This window comes from Fragaria vesca, linkage group LG4 (assembly GCF_000184155.1).
Source record: "Fragaria vesca subsp. vesca linkage group LG4, FraVesHawaii_1.0, whole genome shotgun sequence".
NCBI classification, from domain to species: domain Eukaryota; kingdom Viridiplantae; phylum Streptophyta; class Magnoliopsida; order Rosales; family Rosaceae; genus Fragaria; species Fragaria vesca.
In genome coordinates, this window is record NC_020494.1 from 3,554,592 (window position 1) to 3,565,111 (window position 10,520).

At 39.7% G+C, this 10,520-nt stretch overlaps 1 protein-coding gene and 1 non-coding gene across 2 annotated transcripts in view; one reads left to right on the plus strand and one right to left on the minus strand.

Moving 5' to 3' along the window:
• Positions 1-8,732: 8,732 nt before the first annotated feature.
• On the minus strand, positions 8,733-8,805 carry TRNAK-CUU. Its single transcript has one exon. It is a non-coding gene; the product is annotated as a tRNA-Lys (tRNA).
• A 68-nt stretch (positions 8,806-8,873) lies between these two features.
• LOC101312334 (2-methoxy-6-polyprenyl-1,4-benzoquinol methylase, mitochondrial-like) overlaps positions 8,874-10,520 on the plus strand; it is a 5,828-nt gene continuing 4,181 nt past the window's right edge. Inside the window, exons 1-4 of the mRNA XM_004296421.1 lie at positions 8,874-8,898; positions 9,218-9,316; positions 9,788-9,914; positions 10,021-10,082. Of these exons, the coding sequence (XP_004296469.1) occupies positions 9,220-9,316; positions 9,788-9,914; positions 10,021-10,082 (286 nt within the window). The 5' untranslated portion in view covers positions 8,874-8,898; positions 9,218-9,219. The remainder of the gene's footprint in view (positions 8,899-9,217; positions 9,317-9,787; positions 9,915-10,020; positions 10,083-10,520) is intronic.

Consider the following 10,520-nt stretch of genomic DNA (forward strand, 5'->3'; position numbering starts at 1 on the left):
TTCGAACTTGTAACAATTGCATGCCTGATAATCAGTTAATTAAGGTGTTGGATAATGATTTTTCAATTCTATTTGGTTTTTGTGTTCTTTAAGTAAAACTTGTTGAAGTTCTGTATCTTCAACTTGGCAGGAGACGCTTGATTAAATGGTGGATGCTGAGTTAGGGTATAAAGGAGGAGGTATCAGAGTACACCACTGCAGAGGGCTTTCTGCCCTCTAGAGTACACCACCAATATTTGATTTGATGTTTTTTTTTCTGTAGTTATTAGGTTATATATGGAATGACCATTGTATTGTAGATGTACAATACAATGAGAATGGCTTATTGATGTTATAAAAATAGTAACTTATTGATGTTATAGTTTATAGGTCTCTTTATAACTCTTTGTAAACTTTGTTGGATTTTGGCAATGAGAATGGCTTTGAGATTTCTGAATAATGTTGTGCAGATGCAGACTTTTGGTATAGGTCGCTTGATTATATTGTTGGTCATAAAACATTCAAACGATAGACATAAAGAACTTATTACACATTAAAACGACATATAATTGTCTTCTGGTACTGATACAAACGATAGACAAGTAAACACATCTGTCGACTGTATCATAAAATTACATAAAATTAAGCATTCATACGACAGAATTGTGACATTTGATCTGATCTCAAACGAGAGACAAATGAGGTTATAAACTATTTCAACGACAAATAAGCGTAGTAGTACTGGTGTAAAGGCGACAGATAAGTTAAGAAAAGAAATGAAAAAAACATTCAAACGTCAAACAAGTGACGTTAGAATTTGTTTGAGACGAGAGACAGATGAAATCATTTGCAGCTTCAGTGTCCTTTCAACGACAATTCATTGTCATTGTAACGCTTTCTAACAACAGATTCATTTTTTGTGTTACGAACCTGGATTCATACAGACGACATTCAGTCTGTCGTATAACCTTCATCAGACGACATACATCGCCTGTCGACTCAGAGCTTATCAGATGACAGCTCGATAGACGACACGTAAAAAAGTAATGCCCGTCGTCTGAAGGCAAAATTGGCGTAGTGAAGGAAGGAAATCGAATAGGCTCAACCCTGCTTGACAACATCATCAGTCTCGACGCCGATGTGATTACGTTAAGGCTTTTGTCACCGCCTTCAGCTGCTTCAATGACACCATACCCAGAATCATTTGCAGCCTTAACACCACTAGGCTCAAATTATTGTGTTTAACAACCACCCAAAAACTTGAAGACCTTGATGAATCTGTGCCTATATCTTGGGAGAAGAAGACCACGCATCCCACTTCCTGAAACCCGAGCCAGCCTAAAAGAACGCACTTGTCTGTCTACAAGTGCCGCCGCCTCAAGTATCTTGTCGAGACCATAGCCCAATTCGATCCACTTTGGTCAGATCTAGATCACCTTCGACGGTTAAAGTTGAGCCTCCATGGACAAACAACGAAAATAGTCCTCATGGTTCCCATCCCATAACACTAGCCCCTGAGAGGTGATATCGAAGACTAGGTGTGGGGTTGTCGACAGTTGTTGATCTATAGAAAGAGGTGCTGCAAACGGATGACGCCAAACTTCCTTTCAAAAAAAAAAAAGTTATCTCCACACCTACCTTGTATTTTTATTTACATACGTATCAATTAGTACATGATTGAAAAAGTTCTCGACACAAAAATATATACACAATGTATTAGAAAATATCTGGATACATCACTTGACCATTTGACTTTAAATGATTTAAGGCAGATTCATCTTTTGAATACTTTTAAATTGAACATTTCTAGTTATTTTTTGAATCCAATTGGAGGTTACTTATTGGTTTTAGAAAGTATCAAACATTACACATATCTACAATGATAGTAGCAGTAACAATCATTCAAACATATGATGCAAGAGTATGCACATCTACACTGCCTTTCTGATTAATGAAAGTAGCTAAACTGCCTTTCTGAATAATGAAAGTAGTTCTCTAAGTGCCATTGTGTGTCAAAATATATAGCCTTGATATCATCATGTAATGTCCCCAAAACTGTAGTATTGGCCTCACTCGAATTTGGAAGCTGCCTTTGCACTATGCCACTACCGGCACATCCATCTTTAGAATTACAGGAGAATAGTCTTGATTCACAACAATGTTCACCCTTATACTGCATGCTAATAGCTCAACATGTTTTACCGATAACAAACCTACCAAATGGCAAGCTTCACCGGCCACCATACGCCCTGTGTCATCTAGTATCACAAAACCTAGTCCTCCATTTCTGAAAGTCTGTTTGAACCCCTATCCACATTGTTCTTTTAAATGCAATCAATGATGTCTTCTAATTTGCAAAAACTCTTATGTTCAATCGCTGACTTGTTTTGGTATTATAAAAACATAACTCATGCAACTTAGCTACAAGACTAGCCCCGACATCTACTGCCAATGAGAATTTATGTTTTCACACCCTTTCATTATGTTCTTTCCAGTAGCCCCAGAGCAATTAAACAATCATCGTTGATTTAGGCATCATAGAGTTAGCCGACAACCCCGGTCTTGACTCCTTAATCTATTACTTCTAATGCAGATCCAGAAGGATCATCCCATTATTCTCTACCAGCCCGCTAACGGGACATCAACATAAACATTTAACGCCAAAAGGAAGGCCCCTCTTAGCGAGGCTCATCCTAGCTTGGTTTTCTTAGAAATGGTGGAAATCACTTCACCCACCCTTGACCCCGATTCCAGTATCGATACCTAAGCCCTATTTCGTGACACATCTTCCCTAAACTCTGCGATGGTCATAGTTCCCGCCGAACACATGCTCGTTCGACCCACCCCTTAACCACTCGGACCTAGCTATCGCCATGGAACTTCTCAAGCGGTCTGCTGGAAAGAATGTAATGAAAGCGTGTAAAAACAGAAATTCTCGTCGATTGTGGATATTAGTGCTAGTCTTACAGCTAGGTTGCCTTAGTTATGTTTATATAATACCAAGCTTCAGCCAAGGAAATGGCCCAAGTCGAGGCAAACAAAGCCCACATTGTTGAGCTTGAGATGTAGCAGTTCTTTTCTACGCTACCTTGGAACACCACACAACATACATCGACTCCCTAGACAGAGCCACAAGCGTTAATGGCACTCTCGATGAGTGGCCATCTCTAACCACTCTGTCGGGCCATATCACAAGAGCATCTACTCAACACACTATCTAAATGAGTCAACCCCTCGCCTCTCAAGCTTATCCCTATTTACCACCACCCCCACGCTTCTTTCTTGGGAACACATCCACCGTAGATACTACCCTTGTCCTGAGATAGACTTCTCAAACAAACCACCACACCAACCGCCTCCTACTCCAGCATACTCATTCCATTAATCCCTTGACCTCTCAGGTAGACAATGATGAGACGCGCAATGCAACTCGACCTCGCTATGCCAATTATGGTAGCTGCCAGGGTTCTTTCACGTTGTGCATCTAGGCTGAGGAACGCCCGACATAGGCAAAACCCTTCAAGTTCTAATCTTTATCTCCACTTAGAAAATTCCCAATCCTTATGAGCTTCTACTCGGGACACTGATGCTATGGCCTGCCAAGCCTTTCAGGAGACCCTTAACGAGGAGGCCTTGAGTTGGTTCCTTAACCTCCTGGCATGCTTTATTGACAAGTTCACCCAGTTGACTGACAAATTTCTCATTGCTTTATCATCCGCACAAGTGTTTATCATCACTCCCTATCTCTTTTCAAGATTAAGCAGTTTAAGGGCGAAAGCAACTGTGATTTTGTCTCCCAATGGCAGTCTGCCACAACCCAATGCCACGACCTTGAACACACCACTGTTTAGGCAGCCTTTAGCCCGAGGACTTCCTCATGGAAATCAACAAGTATCCATCCCGAAAATATGAAGCTCTAATGAAGGTAGCAATCTAGTAAGCTTAAGTCGAGTTTGACACTTTTGGAGCATCTAACCCCACTCTTAGCCTCTCGGCCTCACCGTCGTCAGTCTCTGAACCCCAACACTCCAATGACAACTCTAATAGTGGATGAAAATCAAGTAAAGGAGATCACTTGGGGACCATGGCAACAATAGGTACTTCAATGATAGGCGGGACCATGGAAAGTGCCAGCACCGCAGCAACAACAACGATGTCCAGAACCATGATCAGTCCTATGAATCTCGGGAGTAGAAAAACTCATCGCCGAGTATGAAGCCTTCATAATGGGCATCTAGCTCTATCGGGAACACAGAGCCCTGAATCTTCACATCTTCAACGATTGTCAGCTGGTGGTTAACCAGGTAAGTGGGGACTTTTAGACCAAACATGCTCACCTTACCTCCTACCAAAGCTTAGTCGGAACACTTATCCAAATATTCAAGTCTTTCAAAATTACCCAGATCCCAAGGCGTCCAAGAACCCACAAGCTAATGCCCTTGTAAGACTCGCCACTGCCCCATCGTGGAATAAGTTACCAAGACTATTGTCGGTTCCTTCCTCTAGTGTCATAAGTTTGCCAATTTTTTCAATAACCTACTGGTACTGCTGCTTATTATTATCTCCCTGGTTCCATTTGCCCGGTTTCATTGGGAAATTTCCCACAATGTTGAGATAGTTTAAATTTGCTATTGTCATAGTTGATTACAACACCAAGTGGATAGAGGATGAGCCCATGACCATCATCACCACTGAGAAGGTTTTGAATTTCCTTTGGCGTAATATCTATTGCCGTTTTGGGGTCCCACAAACAATCATCATAAACAATAGCACACAGTTCGATAATGATACTTTTCGAGACTTCCTTGCAACTCATAGTGTCACAGGCCGACTTTGCAAGGGTGCAAAGAGGACCATATGGCACTCGCTAGCCTTGGAAATGTAGTAAGTCAACCTTGTGCGCAACTTGCATGGAACAATGGGAACCACACTATATTAATTTGATGCTAGCAAAAAGCAAACACATTTTTATATAGTTGTGGAGCGAGCTCAAAGAGCAAGCGAGCAATCGAATGAAAAGTTAGAAATGATCTCACGAGACACATATGATTGAATAATTCCAATCTTTATTGAATAGTATCAATGCCTTGCGCAAAACCCCAACTGAGGCAACTAGCTAGACAGTCTCCCTACCTCCTCAGCATTGGAATTGAGGTTGTCATCCTAGCTAGTTGAAATGGAAATCTCGAGTGAGCGGGTCGCCTGCTATAACCTCGCCACCAACTCTGAAGGGTGAACCTCAACAATTATCTCTTGAAGGAACGCAGGTACTAGACACATCTAATGTTAACAAAAAACAACGCATTTCCCGACACAACAAAAAAAAGGTCTTGGCCTGCCCACTTCACATTGGAGACTAGGTAATGAATGAGGTCATACCTAAGCCTACCAAGCACAAGGCTAAGTGAGAAGGCCCTTTTAAGATCATAGCAGCACCTAGTCCAGTCACATTCTATCTCTGGGACACCGATGGCTGTGACCTTCCTCGCCTTTGCAATGCCAGTCACCTCCATTACTTCTTGAAATGATGGTGTGCTCATGGCACTTAGTTTTCGCTAACCGATCCAGGGCCTTAGTAGTTTATTGATATGCTCTTTTGTTTTCATTCCCATACCATGTATGCTCTCGGCCTTGGGCATCTATGAATGAAAAGTTATCTAGTTTATTTCAATAAGCTTGTTAACAGTCTTATTATTCACTTAATGTTTACAATTACGACTACAACCAACCTAACATGGCACATGTCTTGAACAAAACAAGATGCCAAAATTATTAGCTTTCATTTTGTTCATACATTATTAGCTTTTATACCTACCCAAACATGTGGACGCAATGGTCATTCCTGCCTACCCAATGGAGTGTTTCCTTATCCCTAAAGAGGTGTGTGATTCAATTAACTCGGTATTGGAAAAGTTTTGGTGGGGGTAGTCCATAGGGCCATAAGATCCAGTGGAAAAGCTGGGATTATCTCGATTTACCTAAGTCTTCAGGAGGAATGGGATTCAAAGACCTCTATAAGTTAAATATTGCACTGCTTGTTAAACAATGTTGGCGCATCATCCAAAACCCTCCTCCTTATGGGCTCGTGTTCTCAAAGCGAGATCAATCCTCGTTGGGAGAGAAGATGAACCAGATCATCTTATCTGGCCATGGACTAAGTCTGCTTTGTGTACTGTGAAATCTAGTTATGTTAAATTCCTTCCTATGATCTCTCGGTCTCTTATAGCCAACAACTCACACTATGTGCCAGACAAGTTTGAGACTAGTACCATAAGTGAATCGACTATTGAGGAGTCGGAGAAAATGATAGTTGCGAAGAAGATAGAGCATGTGCTACTCGCCTCGAGGAGATTGGTTGCAAAGCTACTTGGTTACCTTGTTTACACCTTTATCATGAGACTTGTATTGACAAGTGGTTAAAAAAATTAACACGTGTCCTAATAGTGTCGTTACGAGTTGCATTGCGATGCACACTAAGGTAGTTTGTAGTGGATTTTTCTGAAGACATTTTTTTTTTCCATAATCTCATGTACACTATATATTAAAGTAAGAGACTTGTATAATAATTTATTCTGATATTAAAATTAGACAAATTAACAAAAACATTCTCCTTTCTCACTTTCTCAACCTACCTCTCTCAACTCTTACAAGTATATATGTTGTCGTTTAACTATTTATCTGTAAGCCCTTTTTAATAACTAGTCTTATTAACATTGTGGAATTCATGACTCACTGTCACTGATTAAGGAAACAAAGATGGGTGGGGTAGGGTTAAGGAAAAAAGTGACGCTTGCTCACAAATACATGTACATAGTGATGGATTTCATCTTTGCAGAAAAACATAGGGCTGGGCATGGGATGAGATGGGCTGGGATTTGGTGAATCCCGTCCTGTCCCGAAAATAAAAGAACGGGACATGAAGACATTTTTAGAAATATATCCCGTACGTCCCGGTCCTGTTTGGGATTGAGACGGGATCCCAAATTAACCCTCAGACAATAACTGAAAATATCCAAAATCACACAAGGAAAAAAAGGAACATGAATGAAATTAAAAGTATTGAAATCCACAAGTACATATGGGCATAGATACTGAATTACATCCCACTTAAAAGTACTGAACATCCCACATTAAAAGTATTTAATGAACTTGAAAAACTCAAACCATAATATATCAAACATCAATAGAACCAGCAGCAGTGCCTTTTCCCTTTGCTTTTGCTCTTGAAGGTGGAGGTGGACATGCATTAGCTTTCCTAGTTGTTGTGCTCTCATGCTTTGCAAATGTACACATGTACAAGATTAGTTAAGTCAAAGTTATCAAAGTAAAAGAAAGAAAACATTAAAACTTGCAAACGTATATATACCTAGCTTAACACCTTCATAGAATTCTTAGTTTTCAATGGTGCAATCATCTATAACCTTTGCAATATCATCACCAAGCAACCAATTCTACATGCAAATGTGTCCCTCAACTGTTTTAGGAGTTCATTAACTCCTAAAACAGTCAATTACTCTGCCCCTAGTTGAGAAAGCTGACTCCGAGGCCATTGTGGACACTTGAATTAAAAGAACATCCCTAGCTATTGCTGTCAAAACTAGATACTTGAATTGATTGAGCTTTAACCATAGCAGGATGTCAAAGCATTCTAAATCATTGATGAGCTCTAATGCGGCTTCCAAATATTGATCCACTTCATGTTTTATCACTGCCTCTTCAGTTTCTCGAACCACATTCGTCCAGTTACTGAGCAGATTGCTATTTTTGCTATTTTTGCTATTGGTGCTTCTGTTGCTAACAATGCTACTTGAAGAACTTGGAGATGGCTGCTTCTGTAGTTGTCTACCTCCATCGACCACAAGCACATACTAAAAAACAATACATAAATTAATACATATCGAAAACAATGCACATACTTAACGATTAAAAGTTTAAAATGAAGTAATAAACTAAAATTAATACCTGATCATAGAGAGCAAATAAAAGGTTTTTGATCTCCTTGGTTCTTCTCTCCACCTCCTCATCTCCACCTCCTCATCACCTAAACCTTCTTGGTTAAAGGTGTAAGTCATATTCTTTAACTTGAACCTTGCATCTAAATACCAGGCCAATGATCACTATGTAATTGAGCTCATTAAATGAACCATAGTACTTGAACCATCTATTTTTCATATTGGCAGCCATTTCATTCAAGATTTTTTGCGTTTCTATTTGCAGATGCATTATCGACGATAATACACATCACTTTCTCGGTTCCCCAATCCGCTACACATGACTCAATAAGCCTTCCTATTGTTGCTCCTTGATGATTCCGCAAAATTTATTACCCTCTTGTGCATCTTCCAATCAATATCAATGAAATGGGAAGTAAACACCATGTAGTTGACAAGCGCATGTGGTTAAATTCACCCTCAACTTCTTCAAAATCCTTTTCAACTCCTTTTTTTGGGTGCCATGCATAGCTAGAAAGGCTCTACATAATTTTCTTCTAGAGAGAACATCAAATAGAGGACAAACTTTATCACAAAATCCCTTAAATCCTTTTTTCTCCACGAAACTAAATGACAGCTCATCAATTACAAACATTTCTACACAAAGCTTCTAAATAATCATTTTGGTCAACATCTACCTAGCTCAGTGTATTAGCCCTAGTCTTACGGTCTTACCATCTACCAAGCTTCTAAATAATCATCCTCGGCAAAACCGTGGGGCATCTTTACAGACTCCACAAAGATGAAAAATAAAAAAACAATCGCCCACCGTGGGGCTCGAACCCACGACCACAAGGTTAAGAGCCTTGCGCTCTACCAACTGAGCTAGACGGGCATGTGACAGCTGGTTGCAAAATGAGATATATGATTTGATGTGTTTTTGGGAAAGAATTCCAGTCCTTCAAATTGCGAAAGCAAAACAGAACCGGTAGGTTTATATATTCATCTTCAGTGATTTTCTTCTTCGCTATTTGTAACTTGCTCTCTTCTCTACTAAGGTAATCAATTCTTAACCTCAATCTCAAAGTTATGGAAGTTTATACATTTTCTGTGTTGGGTTTCGGGTTTTGATTTGTTGGGTTCAACAAATTTCTGATCTTTTTTCTTTCAATGCACAACCTGGGTTGGAGAATTTTGTTTTTGATATGAAATTTTAAATTTTTGATATTGATTGCTTTGGAGAATGGGGTTTGTTCTATATGTAGTTTTGATTCCGTTAGGAGTTGCTGACTTTGTTTATATACCAGTCATGGCCTTGAGAAGTGTAACCAGGAAGTTAGGGAGTAAACTGTTACCCAGGTTATCTCCTGCATCGTCTCTATTGCATTCTCATGCCACAAGCTTTGGTGAGTCCATGTTCCCCTATCTTCTCTCTTTCTAATATTGGCCCAGGGACTCTGTGGTTAGTTTAATTTGTATAGGGAATATGTATGGTGAATTTTGTAGTATTAAACACAATTGTATTGCCTGTTTGATATACATGTTGTTTGTTATCTTATTGCAAGCGGTAACAGCGAGTCAGGCCTAAGTGTAATGCCTGTTGATTGTCTGCACTTAATTATCGAGCAAAAAACAGGGGTTTTTGTCTTTTGGTATGCAGAGCTTGGTTCCGTGGTATATTTCTGACATAGAATAGGCTGAAAAAGAAGTTTTTCTTCTTCTCTTTGTAGAGGGGGTCATTATTATGGTAGAGATATTTGACTGTTTTTATTTTCTTTACCCTTTTTCAATGTTTTTATTTTCTTTACTCTTTATCTTGCACTCTCTTGTTTCAGATGCCTTGGTTGATATATAATTGGTGAGTGTTTGATTTGTAGGATTCAAGGAAGTAAGGGAAGAGGAAAAAAGTCAGATGGTTGGGAACGTCTTCAGCAATGTTGCTTCAAACTATGATACAATGAATGATTTGATGAGTGCAGGATTACACCGATTATGGAAAGATAGGTTAGCCTCTTGAAAATTTTACTCTTATGCTTGTGTATCAAAACACAATTAGCTTGATTGCACTTCCCCTTTACATTGCTTTACGTCAATATCCCCCACTTTTCAGATTGGTTTCCAAACTGAATCCTTTTCCTGGAATGAGCCATCTTGATGTGGCTGGTGGGACAGGTTAGCTTCTTTTACTCAATTATATGTTACATATATCAACTGTATGGATTTCATTATACTTCATATTATACGGTTTACATTTGTCACTTATGCTTTACATCGTTAAGATTTTGTACACTATTGTTAGCTGTGTCAGCATTTGCCATTTTTCATCAATTTTGCATGCTTCATAAATTTTCAAATCCAGTTTGGGTTGAGGAGGGATCTGACCTTGGGAGTGGACTGAGGATGCGATTAGCCAACACAAGATATATTTTCAGATAACGACATATATATATATAAAGAGAGGATCAGAAGCGGACGTCCGCACTTTAAGGCCGGTGCGGACGTTCACTCCTGATCCGGCCTCTATATATATATATAGGCCGGATATGAAGCGCACGTGCGTAAGTGCACATGGAGCTCCGTTCGCCACTGTCCGGCGATGACGGCGCGCCT